The 24,591-nt window shown below is 38.5% G+C and overlaps 1 protein-coding gene across 2 annotated transcripts in view; it reads left to right on the plus strand.

The window, feature by feature from the left end:
- SPEN (spen family transcriptional repressor) overlaps positions 1–24,591 on the plus strand; it is a 101,461-nt gene that overhangs the window by 34,887 nt on the left and 41,983 nt on the right. Inside the window, exons 4-5 of one of the 2 annotated variants that reach the window (XM_086715773.1) lie at positions 3,825–4,145; positions 7,232–7,708. In XM_086715773.1, coding sequence (XP_086571899.1) covers positions 3,825–4,145; positions 7,232–7,708 — 798 coding nt within the window. The remainder of the gene's footprint in view (positions 1–3,824; positions 4,146–7,231; positions 7,709–24,591) is intronic. The other variant, XM_086715775.1, reaches the window with a different exon arrangement.

Below are 24,591 nucleotides of genomic sequence, written 5' to 3' on the forward strand. Positions count from 1 at the left end.
AAAATGATAGAGGGGCACCTGGGTGGTTCAGTCAGTTGAGCTTTCCGCTCAGGTCATGATCTCCTGGGTGGGTTCAAGGGATCAAGCTCTGCATTGGGCTCTATGCTGACAGCACAGATTCTCTGTCTCTGTCTCTCCCTTCCTCCCTCTCTCCCTTCCTCTCCCTCTCCTTCCCTCTCCCTCTCCTTCCCTCTCCCTCTCCTTCCCTCTCCCTCTCCTTCCCTCTCCCTCTCCTTCCCTCTCCCTCTCCTTCCCTCTCCCTCTCCTTCCCTCTCCCTCTCCTTCCCTCTCCCTCTCCTTCCCTCTCCCTCTCCTTCCCTCTCCTTCCCTCTCCTTCCCTCTCCTTCCCTCTCCTTCCCTCTCCCTCCCTCTCCCTCCCTCTCCCTCCCTCTCCCTCCCTCTCCCTCCCTCTCCCTCTCCCTCCCTCTCCCTCCCTCTCCCTCTCCCTCCCTCTCCCTCTCCCTCCCTCTCCCTCCCTCTCCCTCTCCCTCCCCCTCTCCCTCCCTCTCCCTCTCCCTCCCTCTCCCTCTCCCTCCCTCTCCCTCTCCCTCTCCCTCCCTCTCCCTCTCCTTCCCTCTCCCTCCCTCTCCCTCTCCTTCCCTCTCCCTCTCCTTCCCTCTCCCTCTCCTTCCCTCTCCCTCTCCTTCCCTCTCCCTCTCCTTCCCTCTCCCTCTCCTTCCCTCTCCTTCTCCTTCCCTCTCCTTCTCCTTCCCTCTCCTTCCCTCCCTCTCTCCCTCCCCTTTTTGCACAATGCGCACACACTCTAAATAAATAGATAGATAGATATTTAGAAAAAGAATAGAGATGGTGAGCCCACCTTATCTGCATTATCTGTGTATTATCTGGTCCCTCTTTCAGTATTGCATTTAGCTCTTTATTATTCAAGACATAAGCTTAAACATCTGTTTTCCTTGTATTATTCTTCGGCTAACTAACTTTTTTTTCATGGGGAGTTGCTTCCCTCTGCTGCTTCCCTCTTTTCTTTTTTAGTAGAAAAACCTATGTATGCATCCTTCTGTTTAGTGATAAACTTTGTGGGTGTGGTAAAATATACATACTATAAAATTATTTTAACCATTTTTAGGTATACAGTTCAGTGGCATTAAGTACATTCACAGTGTTATATATAACCATCACCACCATCTATTTCTAGAATTTTTTCATCCCATATGGAAATTCCATACCCATTAAGCAATAACTCCCATTTCCCCCTTCTCCCAGCTCCTGGTAACCTCTATTCTACTTTCTGTTTTGATGAATTTGCCTATTCTAGATACCTCATACAAGTGGAATCATAAGGTAATATTTTCCCATTTTGTCCAGCTTATTTCATTTAGTATGATGTTTCAAATTTTTATCCATGTTGTAGCATGTATCAGAACTTTGTTTCTTTTTACATCTCTCTCTTTTTTTTTTTTTTTTAAGTTTATTTTTAAGAGAGCGAGCAGGGGAGGGGCGGGGAGAGAAAATTCTAAGCAGGCTCTATGCTGTCAGCACATAGCCCAACACGGGGCTCGAACTCTCACAAACCATGAGATCATGACCTGAGCCGAAATCAAGAGTTGGATGCTTAACTTATTGGGCTACCCAGGTGCCCCATCTTTTTATGTCTTAATGTACTATTCCATTTATGTGTATTTCACATCTTATTAATTCATTGGTAGACACTTGGATTGTTTCCATCTTTTGACTGTTGTGAATAATGCTTCAGTGAACACTGCTGTCTGCATAATTATTTGAGCACCAGTTTCCATTTCTTAAAGGAGTGGAATTGCTGGGTCATATGGTAATTCTATGCTTAACTTTTTGGGAAAATGCCAAACTTTTCCACAGTTGCTGCACCATTTTACAGTTCTACCAGCTCTGCACTAGATTTCAAATTTCTCCTCATTCTTGTCAACACTCGTTCTCCCCCCCCCCCCTTAAATAGTCATCCTAGTGGGTGTGAAGTGGTATCTCATGGTGGTTTTGATTTGCATTTCCCTAATGACTAATAATTTCGAGCATATTTTACTGTTTATCTGCCATCTGTGTGTCTTCTTTGTTGAAGTGTTTTGCCTATTTAAAAAAAATGGGTTGAGTTATAAGGTTTTTTGTATTCTGGATACAAGTCCTTTGTCAGATACAATGGAAGGTATTATTTAATGTTTGTATGGAAAGAAAAGAACTATTTCAATTTCGAACAATTTTTTCCCAAATTAAAAAGATCCTTTCATTACTTCATTAACAAATAATTTTGTTACTTTTAGTTCAGTTGCCGGATGAAATTGAGTTTTAGGGTTATGTTTCCCTTGTGAGAGATAGTAACTTAAATCATACTACAGGATGTAAAGAGGAAAGTTCTGCTTTCTGATAATGTCAGCTTCTTCAGGGGAAGTGTAAAATTATGATTTTGGGTTGTCAGCAAATACGAACGCTATATTTAAAAGTGCTGTGCCTGCCTTTCTAAAATGCCAAATTACAAGTACATAAAACATAATTAACTCCTAATGAAATTTGTAGAAATGTCATGACTTTTAAAATTCCAAGTCCTGGTATTTCTTATATATATGCTTCAAAATATAAAAGGTGTCCTAAAATTTTTCTTTGCAAACATAATGATTGTTTAATAAAAATGGGAACATATGGTCTATCAAAAGATTTTCTCAAATTTATTAATTTGTATGAAAAACAATTCTAACTATGCCTAAATTATGTTTTAATAGTTTTAACCTCCTGAAGAAATTAAATAGAAAACTGCATTAAAAAAATTAGACTGGGGGCGCCTGGGTGGCGCAGTCGGTTAAGCGTCCGACTTCAGCCAGGTCACGATCTCGCAGTCCGTGAGTTCGAGCCCCGCGTCGGGCTCTGGGCTGATGGCTCGGAGCCTGGAGCCTGTTTCCGATTCTGTGTCTCCCTCTCTCTCTGCCCCTCCCCCGTTCATGCTCTGTCTCTCTCTGTCCCAAAAATAAATAAACGTTGAAAAAAAAAATTTAAAAAAAAAAAAAAAAAAAAATTAGACTGACACTGGAAAATAAGTAGACACACAATACTGGATTTATTTTACCTTTAAGATATGAAATCATCTCATTTTTTCATTAAGACCATTTTCACTTATTGAGTTAAAATGAAATCTGAAGTAGCTGTTATCAGTTACAATTTTTACTTTAATAAACATCTTTAAAGATTTCTAAGTAACATTGAACAATCTTAGGTTTAATATCTTTTTTTAGGATGTGAAAATTCCTAAAACTTCTGAGAGATTCATTTCAGCTGTTTCTTGAAGGGGAAAGTAATTTAGTAAATACTGTGTTTAAGAAGTGAGAACAATAAAATGGTTAAAACATTTGTGAACTTTTGGGGTTCCTGGTTGGCTCAGTCAGTAGAGCTTATGACTCTAGTTCTCAGGGGTCATGAGTTCAAAACTCCGTGTTGGTATAGAGCTTACTTTAAAAAAAAATTTGTAGGGACGCTTTACTGGTTCAGTTGGTTAAGTCTCCCAACTCTTAAATTACGCTCAGGTCATGATCTCACCACACCAGGCTCTGTGCTGAGCTCTGTGCTAGACACGGAGCCTGCTTAAGATTCACTCTCCCTCTGCCCCTTCCCTGCTTGTGTGCATGCTCTTTTTCTCTTGTTCAAAGAAGGAAAGATTTTTAAACATGTGTACATTTTTGCCCCAGGAAAGAAAAGTGTGAGTGTGAAAGCCGTTCCAAGTGTCACTTTGCAATTCCTCCCATGTTCATAGACAATGTAAATTGTCTAAAAATATGAAACAAATTCTCAAAAACTGTTTTTGGAAAATTATTCCTATGCAACAATAATGTTGGTTTTATTTTTTCCAGATATGGCCGCGTGGAAAGTGTCAAAATTCTCCCCAAGAGGGGATCTGAAGGAGGAGTGGCTGCTTTTGTGGATTTTGTGGACATCAAAAGTGCACAGAAAGCTCACAACTCAGTCAACAAAATGGGAGATAGAGACCTACGCACGGATTATAATGAACCAGGCACCATTCCGAGTGCTGCTCGGGGATTGGATGATACAGTTTCCATAGCATCTCGTAGTAGAGAGGTTTCTGGGTTCAGAGGAGGTGGTGGAGGGCCTGCTTATGGCCCCCCACCATCACTTCATGCACGAGAAGGACGTTATGAGCGGAGACTTGATGGGTAAGTTCCAAGGTTTCTGTAGGCAGGTATTTTGTATTTGATATGGTGAGAAACAGAAACTCATATTTAGGGGCCCCAGATGGATTTAAAGTTTTGGGCATTCTCAATGTTTCCTATTTTGGGTTGGAAACGGAAGTGATTTCTTCCCAGTGGCTGGTATCTTGTGGAATCGTAGAGGATATTTCCTGCAGCTGGTTGGATATCTACTCCTGAGATGTAAAGTGGTGGAAGATTTTGTATGGCAGTATCATTTTTGGAGTTACCTGTCTTCTAGAGTTAACTATTCCTTCTCTTGGATAATGTGAAGGCCTTCCTTGGATATATCTCTGCTATCTGATGGAGCTATTTGGCTACAGATTTGTGGTTGTACTATATGGAATATATCTGGAATATTAGAGCCTACAGATTCTTTTAGAAGTTGATATCTGCTTCTCAATTTTCACTACATAAAGTGTACAAACGAATTGGATTGTCACAAAAAACCTAACAGACCATAATGATTCAACCGCTTGGATTCTACAAACAATACTTTAATCTGGAAATCTGTACTTGGATGAAGAAGAGTGAAGGCACTGTTTGATTTTTTTCCATTTTGGATCTACACAGTTTCCATGTTGGAATTATACTCCTTGATGGAATGGGGGAAAATTGAGATAATGAATGTTTCTAAATCTTGGAATATAGCCATGCTTTTCTGATTGCTGGAATGTATGGGATGTCATGCAGTCAAGATTCCATTAGCCCAGGGGAAGAGGATTACTGTTTTGTTTCTTGAACAAGTTGCTGTCCAATTAAAGGTACTTTAGCCTTGAACACATGGTGACGATCAGTTGCGGATACAGCAATCAAAATTGACTGTGCTGGATGGCTACAAAGGTGAACTATTGGCGAACAACTGTTACTTCCTCATTTGGTGGAATCCTAGAGATATTTCCTCTTCTGTCAGCTGCCTGATTCATACTTAGGGCTGGAAATTTTTATAAATGTGGATGAATTTATAATTGTCTGCTATCTCAAGAAAGAAGTCTGGGGGTTTGAGAGTTACAGTTTGTCTGGGACTACTTGCTTCCAGTGGAATTATTTTATCTGGTCACTAAGATTTTTTTCCTTGTGGTTCATCTAAATATCATTTGACACCCTTGCCCATTAAGAAGGTGGATTACCCCCGTAAGAGGGGCCAAAATTGGGGAAGTTATGTTCACAATTCTCTCCCTAGATTTAATTGGGATTATAGGTCGTGTTTCCACACTTGGAAAAGGTTGGTATGTCCTGACCTGTGTATATTAGCCCCTCTCCTAACCCAAGTCAAACTCTCTCTTTTTTTCCCCCCACTAACTCTAGAAGTATTTAGTACTAATAGATGAATCAAAGAATAGCTATTAGATTTCAGCTCTGCTAGCTCTTGTGCCTGCCTTCTGTATCTTCCTAATGGATAAGAACTTCGCATATTTATAAAATATCAGCTGTAGAAGTAATTCTCCTAGAACTATTGCTTATTGCTTCTGGTATATCATTAATAACAGCTTTTACCAATTAACATTTGATAGGGTGCTAATTGAATTATTTGTGAAATTTTCTCTTTAAATCTCAAAGGAAACCCTATTGTTTGTTAGGCATTGAAATATCTATCCAAATGCCAGCAATGTAGCAAATTTAGAAAGGAGAAAGTTATTTAATACATTTAACAAGGAAAGATATTACTGAATTTTTTGCCATGCCAGTTGCTTTACATCGTAGCAGCAAATAGCAAAAACAGCCTGGGAAGGTATGGTTGCTACTAAGTGAAATGGTGGCTGTAAATGAAGATTAGTGGAGAGATAAGGATCTATGTATATATTGGGGGCATAGTATTAGTTTTAAGATTTTTTTTCAGATCCTAATTCTTCTGTTTCTTTCGTTATTCCTTAATGCTTTGATAGATTAATCCAAAGATAAGGTTGAGAAGAAACTCTCAAATTCAGATTCAAGTAATGAAAAGGTCTTTTAGGAACTCAGGAAATGAGTTCTGGTTTCCTACAAAAGTAGAAAATGTTAAGATTTCTTCATAGGATTAGAATTTGTTTTTAATACCAGCACAGAATTGCATGTGTGTAATGGAACATATGCAACAACAGTTTTTGTAACCGTAGGTTGGCAAATATTCTTGTCCGACAAAAAATACCTTTAAGTTAAACCATTGCTGATAGCAACCTTCGAATATCTTACAGTTCCCAAAATTGGCTGATTTCATCAGAGGCAATTTGAGTTTAGCTAAAACCTAAGAGAACATATTTCCTGTAACCATTAAGCACAAATATTAACACGTCGAATCATGGAATAGGCGTTTTAAAAATTCTGTAGAATTTGATAGCACCATGAGATAAAATAATGTTTATCCTTTAATTAAATTTGCCATAGAACAGCATGTGTCAACCCATCATTTTGATATCCTAAGTGGTTTTCTTTTTCTTTTAAGATTCCATTTCTGTTATTAAATGTGATTGCTTGGGCACAGCAATTTACATAATCTAATAGTTTTTATAATTACCCAAGAAGTCAAAAGTGAGAAAAAGTCACACTTAAAATTTTTTTCTGGACTTTTTTGAAAATGCCCTCTTACTGCTGGGACATACATTGCAATAGGGCTTTCATGTCTGTGTTAAAATGTGTCATGGAAATTTTGCCTAAAATAAATTTGCTAAGTAAGTAAAAGTTTGGTGTATATTATAATCAGATGGAAGTATAGAAAACGTTGATATTAAAATGGTAGTCTCTTCTTGTTCCATTTAACTACAAGTGAAAAGGAGATGGTACATGTATATTTCTGTATGTAAGCCAGAAAATCCCTAATAAAAAGAGCAGCTGACTTGCAGAACACTAGTCATGAAAGCCCGATATACACAATGATTGCTCAGCTGTGAAGGTAATATTTGGAGTCAAGTAAAATGTTAAGCTTGGTAGTATTTGCTTACTAAGTAGGTTAATGCTGTTTAGAAAATGACCAGTTGCAGACAGACAATGCTGAAGTGAATGTTTGCATGACTTGCTTTTAGTTTTGCTTGCCCTTTTCTGATTGATTAAATATTTTTCCCCCCTCCTAAATGCAGGGCTTCAGATAACAGGGAGCGTGCTTATGAACATAGTGCCTATGGACACCATGAACGGGGGACGGGAGGATTTGATCGGACAAGACATTACGATCAGGATTACTATAGAGATCCTCGCGAGCGGACTTTACAACATGGGCTCTATTATACTTCTCGGAGTCGAAGTCCAAACCGTTTTGATGCTCATGACCCCCGATACGAACCTAGGGCTCGGGAGCAGTTTACACTGCCCAGTGTGGTACACAGGGATATCTACAGGGATGATATTACCCGGGAGGTACGAGGCAGAAGGCCAGAGCGGAATTACCAGCACAGCAGGAGTCGGTCACCACATTCATCCCAGTCTAGAAATCAGTCTCCTCAGAGGCTGGCTAGCCAAGCGTCTAGACCCACAAGGTCCCCTAGCGGCAGCGGCTCTAGGAGTAGATCCTCCAGTAGTGATTCAATCAGCAGCAGCAGTAGTACCAGCAGTGACAGGTAGGTTAACAGCCTTTTGTTATAACAGACAAGCCGTTGAATAAATTGTCACAAATTCTCAACAATCAGTGGTAATGATTTGTAGCATAGTAATATTTTTAAAAGTAAGTAATCTTGGATCATGTACGAATGAAGAAGCTTTGATTAGCGGGTGGCCATTGAATTCATTCTGTCTGATAACTGAAATTAAGCAATTTGCAAATACTGTTTCATGTTTCAGATGCTCAATATTAAAATGGCCAAAAGAGGCAGAAAAACGGTAACTTTAGCTGAATGAAGTAAATCCTGTGCCATTGAAAATGTGGTATCTCTACAGTTTTTAATTGCTTGGGTGTATAATGCTAACTTATTTCTATTATTTTGGTTGGAAATTCATAAAAGCTGTTTGGTTAAAGGTGTATTGGTGAAATATATTGTTGACACATTTAATATCAATGACTAAATGAACTTATGAATACCTTTTAACTAATTTTAACAACAAAGTGGTAGCCAATTTATAAACTCAAGTAGAAAAGCTTTCTTTAAACGCAGGTTGTAACTTAGCTGTTCACTAAGGCTTGAGTGAGCTAATTTCATTAGTTGGGAATTTTTTTTACAAAGGAGTTTTACCCTAAAGATGAAAATAATAACTCGAAGGTAAACTTAACAGGAAAGAGCTTAGAAGTTTATCATAGATCTAGGTAGACAATAGAGCTTATTACTCATTTTAATAATCTTGGACACGTTACTTGGACAAGTTGCTCTCTATGCCTCAGCTTCTCATCTCTTATAAGAATCGTGCTTTACAATTATGTGAAGATTGAAATGAAAGAATGTATTTCACATGCTGAGCTTGATGCCTCTATATATTTAATAAATGCTGCCTTTAATAATTGCTAGCTATTATTATTCAGTTGATAATCTTTAATCATTTCCCATTTCCAGTTACTGTTTTTCAATCTATTTGTCACAGATATCATAGTTTTATATTTAGGGGGTATATATTTTAAATTTACAGGATACGAATTTTTTGACCTGATTAAAATGCCAAGATTAATTATTTCTCTTTTAGTATTGCCTGCTTAGAATTAATTTAAGAAAAGTAAATGATCATGTAATTGGGGAAAATTAGGTTCTGGCTCCACATTTGCAGCCTCTGTCAAGGATGAAAACCCTTATCTTTCAGCTCTCGCATGGATGAAAACCCTTAACTGGGGTGCCTGGATGGCTCAGTCAGTTAAGCGTCTGACTATGGTGTCAGCTCAGGTCATGATCTCATGGTTTGTGAGTTTGAGCTCATTGTCTCTCTTTCTCTCTCACCATGCCCCTCCCCTGCTCTTGGTTGCGTTCTTGTTCTCTCTCAAATAAACATCAAAAAGAAAAAGAAAACCCTTAACTTCTCTTGATTTTATTTTTGGTATATTGTTGAGATAAATGATTGACTAGATTCATTTGAATTCTTTTTTTTTTTTTTTTTTTTTTTTTTTACTGTTTATTTTTGAGAGAGTGCAAGCAGGAGAAGGGCAGAGAGAAGAGGACAGAAGATCTGAAATGGGCTCTGCTGACAGCAGCGAGCCCAGTGTGGGGCTCAAACTCATTAACTGTGAGTGAGGTCATGACCTGAGCTCAAGTCAGACACTCAGCCGACTGAGCCACCCAGGTGCCAGTGAGATTCATTCAAGTTCTATAAGCTGATTATAAAGTCTTGTCATGTCCCACTTTCTCCTACATGGAATTAAAGTGTTTAGGTTTTAGTCATTTTCCATAAACCTATCTCATTAAAGGGATGCCATGGCATTTTATTGGGTCAAAATGAAACATCATTTAGTGCCTTCAGGATTGTACTTAGTGGGAGTGATAGTGGTTTGGTATCTAACCCTTAGCATTGTAGGCTCAAAAGCTTGAACCCAAAAGTCATCTGATCAATTTGGTGAAGTTAATTCCTGTTTATATAAGCAAAAGGAGCAGTTATATGCTTCTGAATATTTACAGTCAGAAAGATAACTGCCACAAAGGCAGGATGAGCTTAGAAAATCTACAGGGGTACTAAATTACAATCAGTAGAAGATATTTCCTCCTCTGTCTACCTGCCTGATTCATACTTGGGGATGGAAGTTTTTATGATTTAGGGATATGAGGGATGTGTAGGATTTTAACAAGAAGAGGTGAGTTTTAGGCTAGACAGGGAACATCGTGGGCTGAATGAACAACCTGAAGAGGTACAAGTGGTGGAAGAATGTTTTACAAACAGCAAATAATTTAGAGTGACTTAGCCATGATAATGAATTTGGGTTTGATTCTTCATGCAGAGATGAGTGGTTGAAAGATTTTGAGAAGGGAGATAGTTTGTTGAGGTCTGTGCTTTAGAAGGGCATTTGGTGACTTAGAATAGGAAAGGCAGAGATTGCAGTTAGGAGCCTATTTCAGTAGTTTGGAAACGGAAAACTTGGACTCTGAGAATGCCTAAGTTGGGACAAGCAGGAGAGACATAGTAAGAATCAGATTATGTTGATTTGTGGAAAAACAGAATGAATTTTTTGGAGATGGGACTCAGTGATGGACCTTTTGATGCTATCCTGTGAGAACAGGACCAGGTCTTCCTTTGTGCACACCACAGAGCCTAGTCTATTGTCTGTCTCAAAGTACATGTTCAATAAATAGTTGAAATACTTGGTTACAGTTCTTAGTTAACACAGGATAAAGCAAAATCGTTGTAAATAGCTAAAAGATTTGATACTGTGATTGAAACAAGTGTGGGAAATAGTCTTTTGGTGTGCAGAGCATATCTCTTATCCCTGGGTTCAGCCTCCTTTTTATCAAATGCCCTCTTCTCCTTTACTATTATGTTGACTTCAGAGTGCAGTATTCTGAGATGTTATATAGATTCACAGTGTTCAATTTCCTTTTGGAAGAAATAAGTTCTTTTTTCTAATCTTTAAAACTTTATGACTGTGAAACTATGACCTTCCAAGGTCTTTAAAAATGTTTAAGATTAACATTTTGTAGTAGATAAAATATAGTTCAGTTCTAGCTATAGAAACAAGCTTGTATTCTGTCTGCATGACATGGAAAGTTAATCACTCTCCATCCCCCTTAATTATTAGAACTTTGGTGAACAGATTCCTAGCAGTGCATTTCAAATGAGTAAACATGCGATTAATAGCAGTTTGGTTGTGAAGTCTTTATGAATGACACACCTACAGTTTCTGCATAACTGTTATCAGTATTTAACTGGTGAGAACTGGGACTTAACGGTATAAAAACTTCCATGTGGGAACACCTGGGTGGCTCAGTCAGTGTGTCCAACTTTGGCTCAGGTCATGATCTCAGTTTGTGAGTTCAAGCCCCGCATTGGGCTCTGTGCTGACAGCTCAGAGCCTGGAGCCTGCTTTGGTTTTTGTGCCTCCCTCTCTCTGCCCCTACCCTGCTCGCGCTCTCTCGCGCTCTCTCGCTCGCTCTCTCTCTCTCTCGCTCTCTCAAAAAAAAAAAAAAAAAATTGAAAAAAAATTTTTTTAATTAAAAAAGAACTTCCCTATGTGCAGCCCTATGATGCTCTGTCTCTTTCTCTGTCATGGTTTAGGAAGTCACTGTTCCTTCCACCAGAAAATTTTAAATATGTAAATTCCACAAAAGCATTTATTTTCAAAGTCCTGATTGAACTTGAACATACTTTATTTCTATAGTTTCTTTTTCCTATCATGTTAATGAATTTTCTTTAATATAGGTTAAGGGAATTGAAGAAGAATTTATGGAACTTAAATTAGTTCATAAACTTTCCCAATAATCTTAAAGTTTTTTTTGTTTTTGTTTTTTTTTATGTTTGTTTATTTTTGAGAGAGAGAGAGACCAAGCATGACTTGGGGAGGGGCAGAGAGAGGGAGAGAGAGAATCCCAAGCAGGTTCAGCACTGTCAGCACACAACCAGATGTGAGGCTTGATCTCATGAATTGTGAGATCATGACCGGAGCTGAAACCAAGAGACAGATGCTTAATTGACTGAACCACCCAGGTGCCCCTTACAGTAGGTTTTGATTGTGCTTTGTTTCCCAGTTGTTTACTTCAATCACAACCAAAGATGATTGGCCTAGCTTAGGGTCCCTGAACTTGGATCAGGAAAATGACATCTTTTCACTTACTAGTAACATATAACTGAAATTAAGTATTGCCTCCCATTATGAAAATAGGCATCAAAAACCAGTGGTACTAACAGTATGAGTTACTTTGTTACCAGTATAAATCCACAGGTAATTCTGCAGGTATCTCAGAATTAGGCTTCTAGTCATCATTACTGGGAAGCAGTTATTAAACTCAATGTTAAGTATTGTAATGTAATGTCAATGAAGACATTACTATACCACAAAATTTAAATCTTTTAATAACCATGTCAATATAATTGTTTTCCCTTTTATTCCTATTTACTTTACTTCATGTATTTAGAAACACTATTTGAAAAGTGGTATATAGACTTCACCAGATTGCTGAAAGGGTATCCTGGCAGTTAGTTGTTGATTTTACACCTTACAGAAGTTTACTGAATGAATGAGGGGGAAATGGATGAAAAGGGTAAAAGGAGAGAGTTGAGATTTGGATAATCTGAAACATTTTCTTATTCCATTCCCTCCTTTTCAATAGATTACTTCTCTAAAATCTCTTTTTAGTATAAAGTTAACTTTTGAATTTACATTCAGCCATCTATTTAACAAATATTGTGTTGTGCACCAGATCTATAGAATAAGATGGTTTGTATGGAGCCCCAAGAATAAAACTAGTTTATTTTATTTATATATTATCAAAGCTTGTGTGCTAGCTTCTTTCTTTCTTTCTTTCTATCTATCTATCTATCTATCTATCTATCTATCTATCTATCTATCTATCTATCTTTAGAAATCTCTGTACCCAGCATGGGGCTCAACTCTCGACCCTGAGATCAGGAGTTGCATGCTCTTCTGATTGAGCCAGCTAGGTGCCCCAAGAATAGAACTAGTTTAGATTAAGCATTTGCAATGGCTAATCCAAAACAAAAACTATGTATGTGTCTAATTAAGAGCTAACATGTAAAATTTTATTAATCTGGGTGTATGGCTAGGTGCATCTTTTCAACTTTCCAAAGGCAGCCCCATCCTCTCCCTTAAAAGCTTTTTGGGCTCTGGTCAACCTTTGCCTTTTTGTTCTTCTGAACTCTGTTGGTTTGTCTTTCTAAATATGTCCAGTAACTACAGATTCTAATTCTTTTTAGTCACAAAAATAGGTATTTAGGTGGAAAGAAAATGAATATAGTAGTAAGCAAAGAAAACTGCATGAAAATAACTAGCAGATAACATCTCATTGTCTCTTTTCTCCTTGTGGCTTTTGGTAAGCCATGTGGCGTTAAATTGTGCTTAGTTACCTGTTTGAGTAAATCTGAATATACGGCAAGCTTTTTTACCTATATAGAGTTTTAAAATTAGAATAAGTTGATTTAGAAAATAACCTGTGAAATTTCATGGGTTTTTTTTTTTTTTTGGTATAGTTATTACATTACTAGAATTTTTTTATGTTGTCATAGTTGGAAGATTTTTTTTTTTTTAAGTAGTCTCCATGTCCACTGTGGGATTTGAACTCACAACCCTGAGATCAACGACTCTGAGATCATGAGTCACATGCTCTACTAACTGAGCCAGCCAGGTGCCCCCATAGTTGGAAGATTTAAGGAAGAAGCTTGGGGACAGCAAAGGGGAAGACAGAGAGAGATACTCTTTTTTTCTTACATTCTAGAGCAGGAAAACTGATATTTGTGGTGTTTATTTAAAGTAACGAGAAAAGCCTATAGAACTTAGAACAGCCATGGGTGGCTCAGTGGGTTAAGTGTCCAACTCTTGGTTTTGCCTCAGGTCATGATGTCACAGTCTTGAGACCTTGTCAGGCTCTGTGCTGACAGTGCGGAGCCTGCTTGGGATTCTTTCTCTCCCTCTCTGTCTATCCCTCCCCTACTCGTTCTCTCGTGTTCGCGTGCTCTCACTCTCTCAAAATAAGTAAATAGGGGCGCCTGGGTGGCGCAGTCGGTTAAGCGTCCGACTTCAGCCAGGTCACGATCTCGCAGTCCGTGAGTTCGAGCCCCGCGTCGGGCTCTGGGCTGATGGCTCAGAGCCTGGAGCCTGTTTCCGATTCTGTGTCTCCCTCTCTCTCTGCCCCTCCCCCGTTCATGCTCTGTCTCTCTCCCAAAAATAAATAAACGTTGAAAAAAAAAAAATTAAAAAAAAAAAATAAGTAAATAAACTTAAAAATAAAAGAACTTAGGGGAGCCTGGGTGGCTCAGTCAGTTAAGTATCTGGCTCTTGATTTTGGCTCAGGTCATGATCTCGCAGTTCATGAATTGGAGCCCCACGTCAGGCTCTATGCTGACAGTGCAGAGCCTGCTTGGGATTCTCTTTCCCTCTCTCTCTCTGCTTCTCTCTCTCTCTCTCTCTCTCTCAAAAATAAGTAAATATTTTTAAAAATTTTGGAGCAATCAGACTCTTGAGCTGTGATGCTGTATTAAGATATGGTGTGATTTATGCTAAAGCCCCTATCTTGTCTAATGTCTTACCTTTGCAGTTGAAATGATTTACTTCTTATTGAAAGGGAAGTGAAACTTCTTCTTTGGCTAGTATTATTTGTAGACCTCACTTTTATATTTCTTTTACATATATATGTTTTAAAATTTTATTTATTTTAGAGAGAGTGTGCACGTGAGCTGGGGAGAGGGGCATGGGGGGGAGGGGAGGGAGAGAGAGAGGGAGGGAGGGAGGGAATCAAGCAGGCTCCACTCTCAGCACAGAGCCTGATGTGGGGCTCAATCCCACGACCCTGGGATCATGACCTGAGCCGAAATCAGGAGTTATACAGTCAACCAACTGAGCCACTCAGACGCTCCTCTTTTATATTTTTGAGTAAATTATATCAAAGTTGTCATAACCCTACTCATTTCTTTCTAATGGTAGACAATTTAAGATTATTTTTCCTGAAGTATATTCTAACAGTAATTAGAATATTGAACACATTCTGGATTTTTACAACAGATACAGTTAAAAGTGCTAAAGAGCTTTTTATTCTATAAAGACCAATTCTGCTAGTCATTTTGTGAACAGTCAAGACGTTATAGATTACAGTTTACTAGAGGGGGAGTTAAAAAAATTTGTTTTTAATGTTTATTTATTTTTGAGAGAGATACAGAGAGACCGAGTGCAAGCGAGGGAGGGGCAGAGAAAGAGGGAGACACAGAATCTGAAGCGGGCTCCAGGCCCTGAGCTGTCAGCACAGAGCCCGAAGCAGGGCTTGAACTCCCGAACGGTGAGATCATGACCTGAGCCGAAGTTGGATGGATGCTCAATCGACTGAGCCATCCAGGTGCCCCAAGGGGGAGTTTTATTCAAATACCCTTTTGTCTGTGATTTAATGAGGAGGCTAGTGGTTGTTAAGTAGGGAGAGAGAATTTTCTTTCAAGTTTGTGTAGAAAAATTTCCAAAATTACTGTCATCTTGCAGGCTTGTGAAAGAATATGGACGAAGCTGATTATGTGAGAGGGAAGCCATTGGGATTAATAGTGACCGTGTATTTTTCATTTCTCTTATTTTACTAGTATGTTTATTTGGAATGTTGATTTGGGGAAGGAACACTCATTTTATTACCTGCCTATACAATTTGCTATGATATATAATAGCAAAGTAAAAGTAAAAGTCACTTTCATTTTTTTTAAGGTTTTATTTTTTTATGCTTTTTAAAAATTTTAATTTATTTTATTTAATTTATTTTTAATGCTTATTTTGGGAGGGGGAGAGATGAGAAAGAGACTGGGGGAGTGGCAGAGAGAGAGGGGGACAGAGGACCCAAAGTGGGTTCTGTGGGGCTGGAACTCATGAACTGTGAGATCATGAACCACCCAGGCCAAGAGGGAGAGAGAATCCCAAGCAGGCTCTGTGCTTTCCGTGCAAAGCCTGACAGAGGGCTGGAACTCATGAACTGTGAGTTCATGACCTGAGCTGAAACCAAGAGTCTGACACTTAACCCACTAAGTCACCCAGGTGCCTCTAAAGAATTTATCTTTAAGTAATCTCTGCACCCAATTGTGGGACTTGAGCTCACCACCACAAGATCAACTGGGCTAGCCATGCACCCTAAAAACCAGTTTTTTTAAGTGCTAAAGGAATTAATAGTTTGTTGGTGATTGTTGTAATGTTTAATCTTAGAGACACATTTGTTGAATTTTTACCATCAAAAGTGATCTCTTATCTATAATAATGAATAGGCAGATAACTTCTGGATTTATTTGGAGATAAAATTTGGTTTTGTTGCTCTGATTCCTCATTCTCAGATGTATTTAGGAGGGCCAAAATTGTTTGTGTTAATCTCAGGAAAAAGTGACACAACAAATCAAACTGTATTTGGGAAACTGGTGTTTAGAAACCGTGATATTTCCCTCCAACTCTTCTGTTTGTAGCTGTGTAGGATTGAAGTGAGAGCAGAAATGAAGTTCATTTTATTGCAGAATACCAACCTTTCTCCTCTTTGCTGTTTGTACCTGTCAGTTTGAGATGAGTTGCTTAAATTGAAATGAGATTTTTGTTGTTGTTGTTCTTTGTGTAAAGAGAACATACCCGTGCACAGAAACCATTGAAACATAAATTATGCTAGCTAAAATGTGAAAATAGACAATTCAGATGTATATTAATTTGAGGATAACAAGTGAAGTGTATATTTTGGGAGAATTCATAGGACTTTCAAGGAGGGACAGTAAAGGTTTAAGCCTTTATGAAGCCAAAGTCAAGGATAATAAATATTCTCAGGAGAGATCTTTATTTTTTGTCCCTTTCATATAAAATGAAAATATTTGCATGCTTATTTTAAACCTAACACCATTGTAACGCATTTCTTTTAAAGTGTATTTGAGAGAGAGAGAGAGAGAGAGAGAGAGAGAGAGAGAATGTGGAGCAGGAGACAGCAGAGGGAGAGGGAACTCCAAGCAGGCTCCATGCTGTCCACACAGGACCTGACGTGGGACTCAATCTCATGAACCATGAGATCATGACCTAAGCTGAAACCAAGAATCAGATGTTTAACAGACTGAGCCACCCAGGCACCCTCCATTTTAAGGCATTTTAAATAGCTGATTTATTTATGGATTTCACAACCATTCTTAGCCTGTTTATTTTGTACTTATGCCTCATTTTTACTGTTTTTTTTATTTAAAAAAATTTCTTCGTTAATGTTTCTCTTTTTGAGAGAGAGATCGGGGGAGGGGCAGAGACACACACACTTTCTCTCTCTCTCCCTCTCCCCCTGCCCTCTCTCCAGACTCTGAGCTGTTAGCATGAGCCCGACATGGGGCTCAACTCAAGAACTGTGAGATCATGACCTGAGCTAAAGTCGGACACTTAACTGACTCAGCCACCCAGGTGCCCCCTTTACTTTTTTAGACAGCTGAAATTACTTTAGATTTCAAAAGGGAGAATGTTTTGCTGAAAGTCAGTATTGTAAATGAAACGTATTCATTGCCTATTTCCAATAATATAGTTTTTATCTTGAAATCTTCAACTCTAAAAAAAAATTTTTTTTTAACGCTTTTATTCATTTTTGAGAGACAGAGCGTGAGCAGGGGAGGGGCAGAGAGAGAGGGAGACACAAAATCTGAAGTAGGCTCCAGGCTCTGAGCTGTCAGCCCAGAGCCTGATGCAGGGCTCGAACCTATGAACCCTGAGATCATGACCCGAGCTGACATCGGACGCTTAACTGACTGAGCCACCCAGGTGCCCCAAAATTTTGAATTCTTACTTGTGATGAAATTAAATAAAAGCCATCTAGTGGTTTCATTGACTTTATGATTATTCTCCTTGAGATAACGGTATCTACGTTCTTTTTTTTTTCCATAGAAAAAATTGTTTCTTTATTACTAAAATAAAGAAGTATAGATGACAGGTTTTTAAGTTCTTTAAAAAGTTACCAATTTTGGAGGGAGAAGGGTTGGGGGTGGGAAAGGACAGCAAGCATATTAGTGTGTCTGCAATCCTGGAGAAAATTACTAGATTTCAAATACACATAGGGGCCCCTGGGTGACTCAGTCGGTTAAGTGTCCAACTCTTGGTCATCTCATGATTTGTGAGATCGAGCCCCGAGTTGGGCTTTGTGCTGACAGTGCTGAATCTGCTTGGGATTCTCTTTTTCCCTCTCTCTCTCTGTCTGCCCCTCCCTAACTCGAGCGCGCTCACTTGCTTGCTCTCTCTCTCTCTCTCTCTCTCTCTCTCAAAATAAGTAAATATTAAAAAAAATACACATAAAGTCTCCCCATATTTTGAGTGGCTCCATTAAATACCATTACTGTCCAGAAGAACCAACATTTGGTCATTCCCTCTTTAATGCCATTTTGGGGCTATTGAGCAGCATGGAATAAATGTTTACCAGTGTGTGCATTGGAGAGTAAACCCCAGTGAATGAGTGTGTGTGTGTGTGTGTATTATTGTATCTTTTTCCATTCCCAGCATCAGTTGAAGAGCCCACATTTTTGAAGCACATTCCTTTCTAAGCTGCGGTATAGTTTGTTTTTTGGGGAAATAAGCTACACACAATCTTCTGTCTTTTGGGGTCATATTAGCTAGCCAGGCCTTTTTTTTTAATGTTATTGATTGATTGACTGATTGATTGGAGAGAAAGAGAGCGTGAGTGGGGGAGTGGCAGAGAGAGAGGGAAACCCAGAATCTGAAGCAGGCTCCAGGCTCTGAGCTGTCAGCACAGAGCCCGATGTTGGGCTCGAACTCGTGAACTGTGAGATCATGACCTGAGCCAAAGTTGGCTGCTTAACAGACTGAGCCACCCAGGCGCCTACTAGCCAAGCCTTTTTAATGCATAATATGGAAAATAGAGGTGTTTGCTTCCTGATTGCTTTGATGGGCTTAACTTCCATTGTGGAGATCTATAAATAGATTGATTTCCTTTATGGCTTTTCCTCTTTTTGTCAAGTATAAAAATTTTAGAGGAGCTTTCCATAGGTAATAGATGTTGTCAGTGTTAGGGTTCTGTATGGAATAGGCAGTTTTGGAAACAAGTGCTAGGCTGATCCATATTTGCTCTGCACTGAGAATCTTGCTTTCACTTAAGATTCCCTGCTACTAGGGAGATGAGAACCGGGTAGATTTAACCCTGAGAGCAAATGAGGAGAGCTCATTGTGTGCTGCCCTGGGCAGTCAGTGTGCCTGAATGTTGTGAGGAAGGCTAAGAACTGCTTGTTTTTGAGTCAGACCAGCCTAAACTGGAATCATCCAGTTTGAGTTGGCTGCTTGCCACCTCCCAGAGGCTTCCTTATTTTGCCAGAGTTTCTGCCCAGCCCTCAGCCGAGGGGGTGGGGCGGGGACTGCGGAAATTTCTGGGCTGTGACTGGGCAGGCAGTAGGGAGGAGCAAGCTGTGAAGTGGCTGCCAGTTAAGCCGGTTCATTCCTAGGGGGAGGCCTTTCAGATCTAGTAAGGAGCTTGAGACTAGAAGCTGGTGTGAAGGCTGCTGTTTTCAGTGCTTTACCTTTTTTCTCCCTTGCTTTCACTGTAATTTTTTGTCTTCTGCCCTTTAAAAGCCAGGGCTTGACAAACAGCATCTGCCATACCACTGCTTGGGTAATAATGACGTGGTTTGCATTTGGTGATAAAGCATAATATATTACCCAAAATTTATTTAATTTCCAGAGTTCCCCAGGAATTTGCTTTTAGTTAAGTTAGTCTGTTTTAAGTGATGAACTGTCTCTCCCTTACACCTTTTCATTCTTTTCATTTGGGTTGTGCTTGGGGTTTATTTTGATTAATTTGATTGTTAGGTGGAAGAAATGAAAATAGGTTTGGGGGTAAACTTGTGACTCCATATCTTGTGAATTTTAATCTTGAAGTAAACTTTTTAAATGTTGCTTTAAAATTAACAAAGAGTAATTCAGATTAAAATCCTAAACAACAAATTTTAAAATGAAAAATACTGTGCAGAATTTTGTTTGACTTGGAAGCAAACTCTTTAAAAAAATGTTACGTTTAAATTGCAAATTTTTGGGGCGCCTGGGTGGCGCAGTCGGTTAAGCGTCCGACTTCAGCCAGGTCACGATCTCGCGCTCCGTGAGTTCGAGCCCCGCGTCAGGCTCTGGGCTGATGGCTCAGAGCCTGGAGCCTGTTTCCGATTCTGTGTCTCCCTCTCTCTCTGCCCCTCCCCGGTTCATGCTCTGTCTCTCTCTGTCCCAAAAATAAATAAATGTTGAAAAAAATAAAAAATAAATTGCAAATTTTTAGTGTCATAGCTACTTTGCGCATATAAAGAATTTAGCTTTCCTCTTTGAGAAATAAGGGAATTAAGCGATTAAACATGGCCTAATTCCTCATCAGAGAACACCCAGAAGTCACTAAGCCACAAATTAAAGCCTCAAATAAAAGAGTAAGTTTATTTTTGTCTTTGTGGATGCCAAGGCTATATAGAAAATGGAAATTTCCATAACTTTGCTTATGTTTCAGACTTTTGGAATGATATTGAAACCTCTGTTAATCTTTTTTACTTATGGTAAAAGTTTACTTATGGTTAAGGAGTAGTTTTGGTGTTCTTCTCTTTTATCTTTTTTTGGGGTTGTTTACATTTAGAGGTCATTCTCAGAAACCCTGGTATAATTTCACCCTGCCCTGAATAAGGGATCATCCATCACAGATGTAAAGGAAAATGTGCTAATCTCATTTTAAAGTAAATTAAACATTACCATTTTCTGAAGCTCAGAATTTGCCAAGATTTTATTACAAGCACCTTCCCCTATTATATTTTTAAATCTGTGTCTTAGAGTATAAAGTGAAAGATTGCCTTTATAGAGGGTAGTTTTGTGATTACTTCTCTTGTGAGAAAGAGTACCCTCTGGTAATTTATTTACTTAAATTGTGTGATCATTTATTAAATTATATGCTACTAGAGTTTATGCTGCTAGAAATTGTATAAATTGACCTCTGTAGAACATCTTCCTAAATCCACTTTGTACAGTAAATGAACTTTTTCTTCCAGATAAACAAAATTATGAGTGAAATATATTTTAAGATTAACTTTGCACAATAGAGTTAGTTTCTCTTAAAAATCTTAGTCATACTCTGAAAATTTTCCTTGGTGCAGAAGAGATTAGAAATATATGCTACCATGAGGGTAGTAAAATATATTCATAGAATCAGGTGGGAAAACATTATATAAAGCTCAGTAAAATAGGGTTAGAAATTTTTATTTTTTATTATTTTTAAATGTTTGTTTATTTTTGAGAGAGACAGGGCACAAGTGGGAGAGGGGCAGAGAGAGAGAGGGAGACACAGAATGCAAAGCAGGCTCCAGGGTCTGAGTTGTCAGCACAGAGCCCAGTGTGGGACTTGAACTCACTGTTCAAGTGAGCTGTGAGATCAGGACCTGAGCTGAAGTCGGATGCTTAACCGACTGAGCCACCCAGGTGCCCTGGGTTACACATTTTTGTTTAAATTTGGTTTATTACTTAATAACCATTTGAGATTTTCTTAATGTCATTAAATTAAAAACTTTTCAACTTGTGTAGAATTGTTGGTATAATTCTGAACAAGGGATGGTGGGTATTTTTGTTTGTTTTAAATCATCAATGAAGGTAGTTTTTTAAAGTGTAAGCGGTAGGTACCCTGGAACTAAGTTCCACTTTTTCTGCTAATTATGTACTTTCACAAGTAGTTAATTTATGCCTTTAAGAATCACTTTGCCCATTTGTTGGAGCTATCTGGAATTATAATGAGAAATACTTGTGGCTTTATCAAATACCTTGGCATTAGTTTTTCATAATGGTTTTCATATATACTATAACAGTTATTTTAAAATACTAATCTCTAACTTGTTGCCTATCATAAATGGCATTTCTCTTTAAGGATTCTCATGGCTTTAACGTGTTCTCTTATTTAACAGGTGATATGCTTGTTTATTGAGGAGCTTTTTGGTTCTAGAACTAGTTTGCCCAGTGTTGTCCACTGGCCACATGTGGCCTTTGAGCACTTGAAATTTGGTTAGTCTTTGCACCAGTACTGATCTGTGCTATAACATGGACAAACTGCAAAAAACATGCTAAGTGAAAGAAGCCAATATAAAAGGCTCCATACTATATGATTCTCTTGATATGAAACATCCAGAATAGGTGAACTTATACAGACACAAAGTAGATTAGTGATTACCTACGGCTGGGGGTGGAAGAGAATGAGGAGTAACTGCTAATAGTAATGAGGTGTCTTTTTGGGGTGATGCAAATGAACTAAAGTTACATCATCATGATGATTGCCTAACTCCATAAATATACTAAAAATCATTAGTAGTGTACTTTTAAATGGCTCACTTTTCTGGTGTGAAATTATCTCAGTAGAACTATTAAAAAATATACACTGAATTTTGAAGATGTAGCCAAAAAAGTATTAGTAATTTTTACATTGACTGCATGTTGAAATAATATTTTGAGTATATATTACATTAAATAAAAAATACATTAAAATTCCCCTGTTTCTTTTTACTTTTTAAATTGTGACTACTTAAAAGTTAAAATTTTTGGTTTGTAATTGGACAGCACTGTTGTAGAAGCAGGCTCTATCCAGATTACAGTGTCACGAAGTAATCTGTGCATCCGTTTAGTGCTTTTTGTCATGTTTAAAGAAAAATAGAATACATTCTTTTTATTTTAATTCTAAGAGCCTCTGTGCTCTTTGAAATTATGGACTGATGGAAAAGGTTCTTGGGACTCGTAAGCCTAAAATACAGACTGAACTACTTCCAGATTCCATCCTTAACAAATTTCATTTTGGTCGGGCAAAAATGCATGTTGATTTCCAGGGTGGCTAAGGGAATATTTTAGCTTTTGAAAAAGTTTAATATCTAGACCTCCAAATAGTTTAATCCCCCAAGAAGAAAATGAAATCATTTTAACCAGAGTAATTTTTTTTAATAATTAAAAAAAACACCGTAAGCTTTTGAAAGTAATTTTTAAGTGATGTTTATATTTTTTGATACAGGTTTAAAATGTGTCTATTAACACACAGTGGAATTTGGGTGTTGGAATTAGAATAAGACTCTTTAATAGACACCCGTGTGCTTCTAGACATGATTTATATAACCAAAACTGGGGGAGTTGGTACTTCTTTGAACATCATTTTCTATGGTGGAGGGGAGGGCAGACTGGCCTCCTGATAGTGCTGTGTCATGGTTGTTGGAGCCATTTGGACTGTAGCTTTTGAGTTTGTTTCCACTGGAAGAAACTGCAGGAGTTGTTTAAGCAGAAAGACTTTAGGCTGGAGTTTCTTCGTAATTTGAAGTCATTAATAAGTAAGTAAGTAAGTAAACCAAATAGTAGATGGCTTTAGGCTTCCTGCTGGGGAATTAGGTGCCCTTCTAACCTCTTGGGTCTGGAACTGCCTTAACAGAGAGTTCAGAAGTGAGAAATAGCACTTCTTTTTTATTCTGGATAGGATAGAGATGTAATTAGCACCAAAGTTCAGTTGGAGAGAGGCAAAACTCAAAGTTCAAATTTACTTGTGGGTTTGGTAAAGGCTACAGCAGTTGCACGTAACCATTTGGAATAAAAAATACTGCAGTTTCACTTAATCTGTGTGCTTTCTCGGTTTATGTGTTTTGAAACATTTTGGTTTTTCAAACAAGAAATACATCTGCTTTTATATACTGCCTAGGAGAAAAATCCCCTTTGTTATAATTGACAGTTTAGATTTCTTCCAGTTTGTCCCTTGAATAAGTCATCCCATGGATGTACAAAGACTTTGCTGCCATATAGGATTTCTTGTTCCTTCGGCAGACATGTTATATCTCCTTACAACTTTCAGGGATAAGGCATGTTTTGTTGCTTTTTGCTTTAAGTTACTTGAGTAGCAGATTTTCTGACTCCTAAGGGTTTGCCAAGAACGTAATGACTCTGTGAGCCCAGACTGTTAGGAATTTAAGCCAAAAGTAATTCTGAGGCAAGGTGTTTTGGACATAGTGACAGTATGTATAAAGATAAGGTTTTTACTTTACCCACTAGTAGCAGTATCTGTCTGTAGCAGCAGAATCTAATCATATATTGGCCCCATACCTCCATCCCCTAAATCGGAACATAAAATTGTAGTCAGCGCTTGTGACTAGGTATCTATCTGCTAGTCCATCATCTTAAAACAATTTTTTTAAATGTTTGTTTATTTTTGAGAGAGAGTTGGGGGGGGGGTGGAGGGACAGAGAGCAAGGAAGACAGAGGATCCTAAGCAGGCTCCATGCCGTCAGTGCAGAGCTCAATATGGGGCTCAGACTCACAAATGGTAAGACCATGACCTGAGCTGAAATCAAGTCAGACACTTAACTGACTGAGCCGCCCAGGCACCCCCATTTTTTCCCCCAAGACAAGCTAGTCTTCTGTTTTTTAATGTTTGTTTATTTTTGAGAGAGAGACAAAGTGCAAGCAAGGGAGGGGCAGAGAGAGGGAAACATAGAATCCAAAACGGGCTCCAGGCTCCGAGCTGTCAGCACAGAGCCCGATGCAGGGCTCGAATTCACTAACCATGAGATCATGACCTGAGCTGAAGTCAGATGCTTAACCGACTGAGCCACCCAGGTGCCCCTGCACCCCCATCATCTAAAAATTTTTAATTAACTAGGGAATTTTAGGGCCTTGTAAAGTCACCTGATTTTTAGTAATAGTTTATTTTACTTACTTTTTTTTTTTTTTTTTAAGAATTTTATTTTTTATTTTATTTTAGAGAGCGAGAGGGGGACAGAGGCAGAGAGAGAGAGAGAATCCCAAGCAAGCTTTGTGGTCAGCATGGAGCCCGACATGGGGCTCCATCCCACAATCCTGGGATCATGACTTGAGCTGAAATAAAGAGTTGGACGCTTAACTGACTGACCCACTCAGGCACCCCTACAATTC

This window comes from Puma concolor, chromosome C1 (genome assembly GCF_028749965.1).
Source record: "Puma concolor isolate L17-30 chromosome C1, mPumCon1.1.hap2, whole genome shotgun sequence".
Classification (NCBI taxonomy): domain Eukaryota; kingdom Metazoa; phylum Chordata; class Mammalia; order Carnivora; family Felidae; genus Puma; species Puma concolor.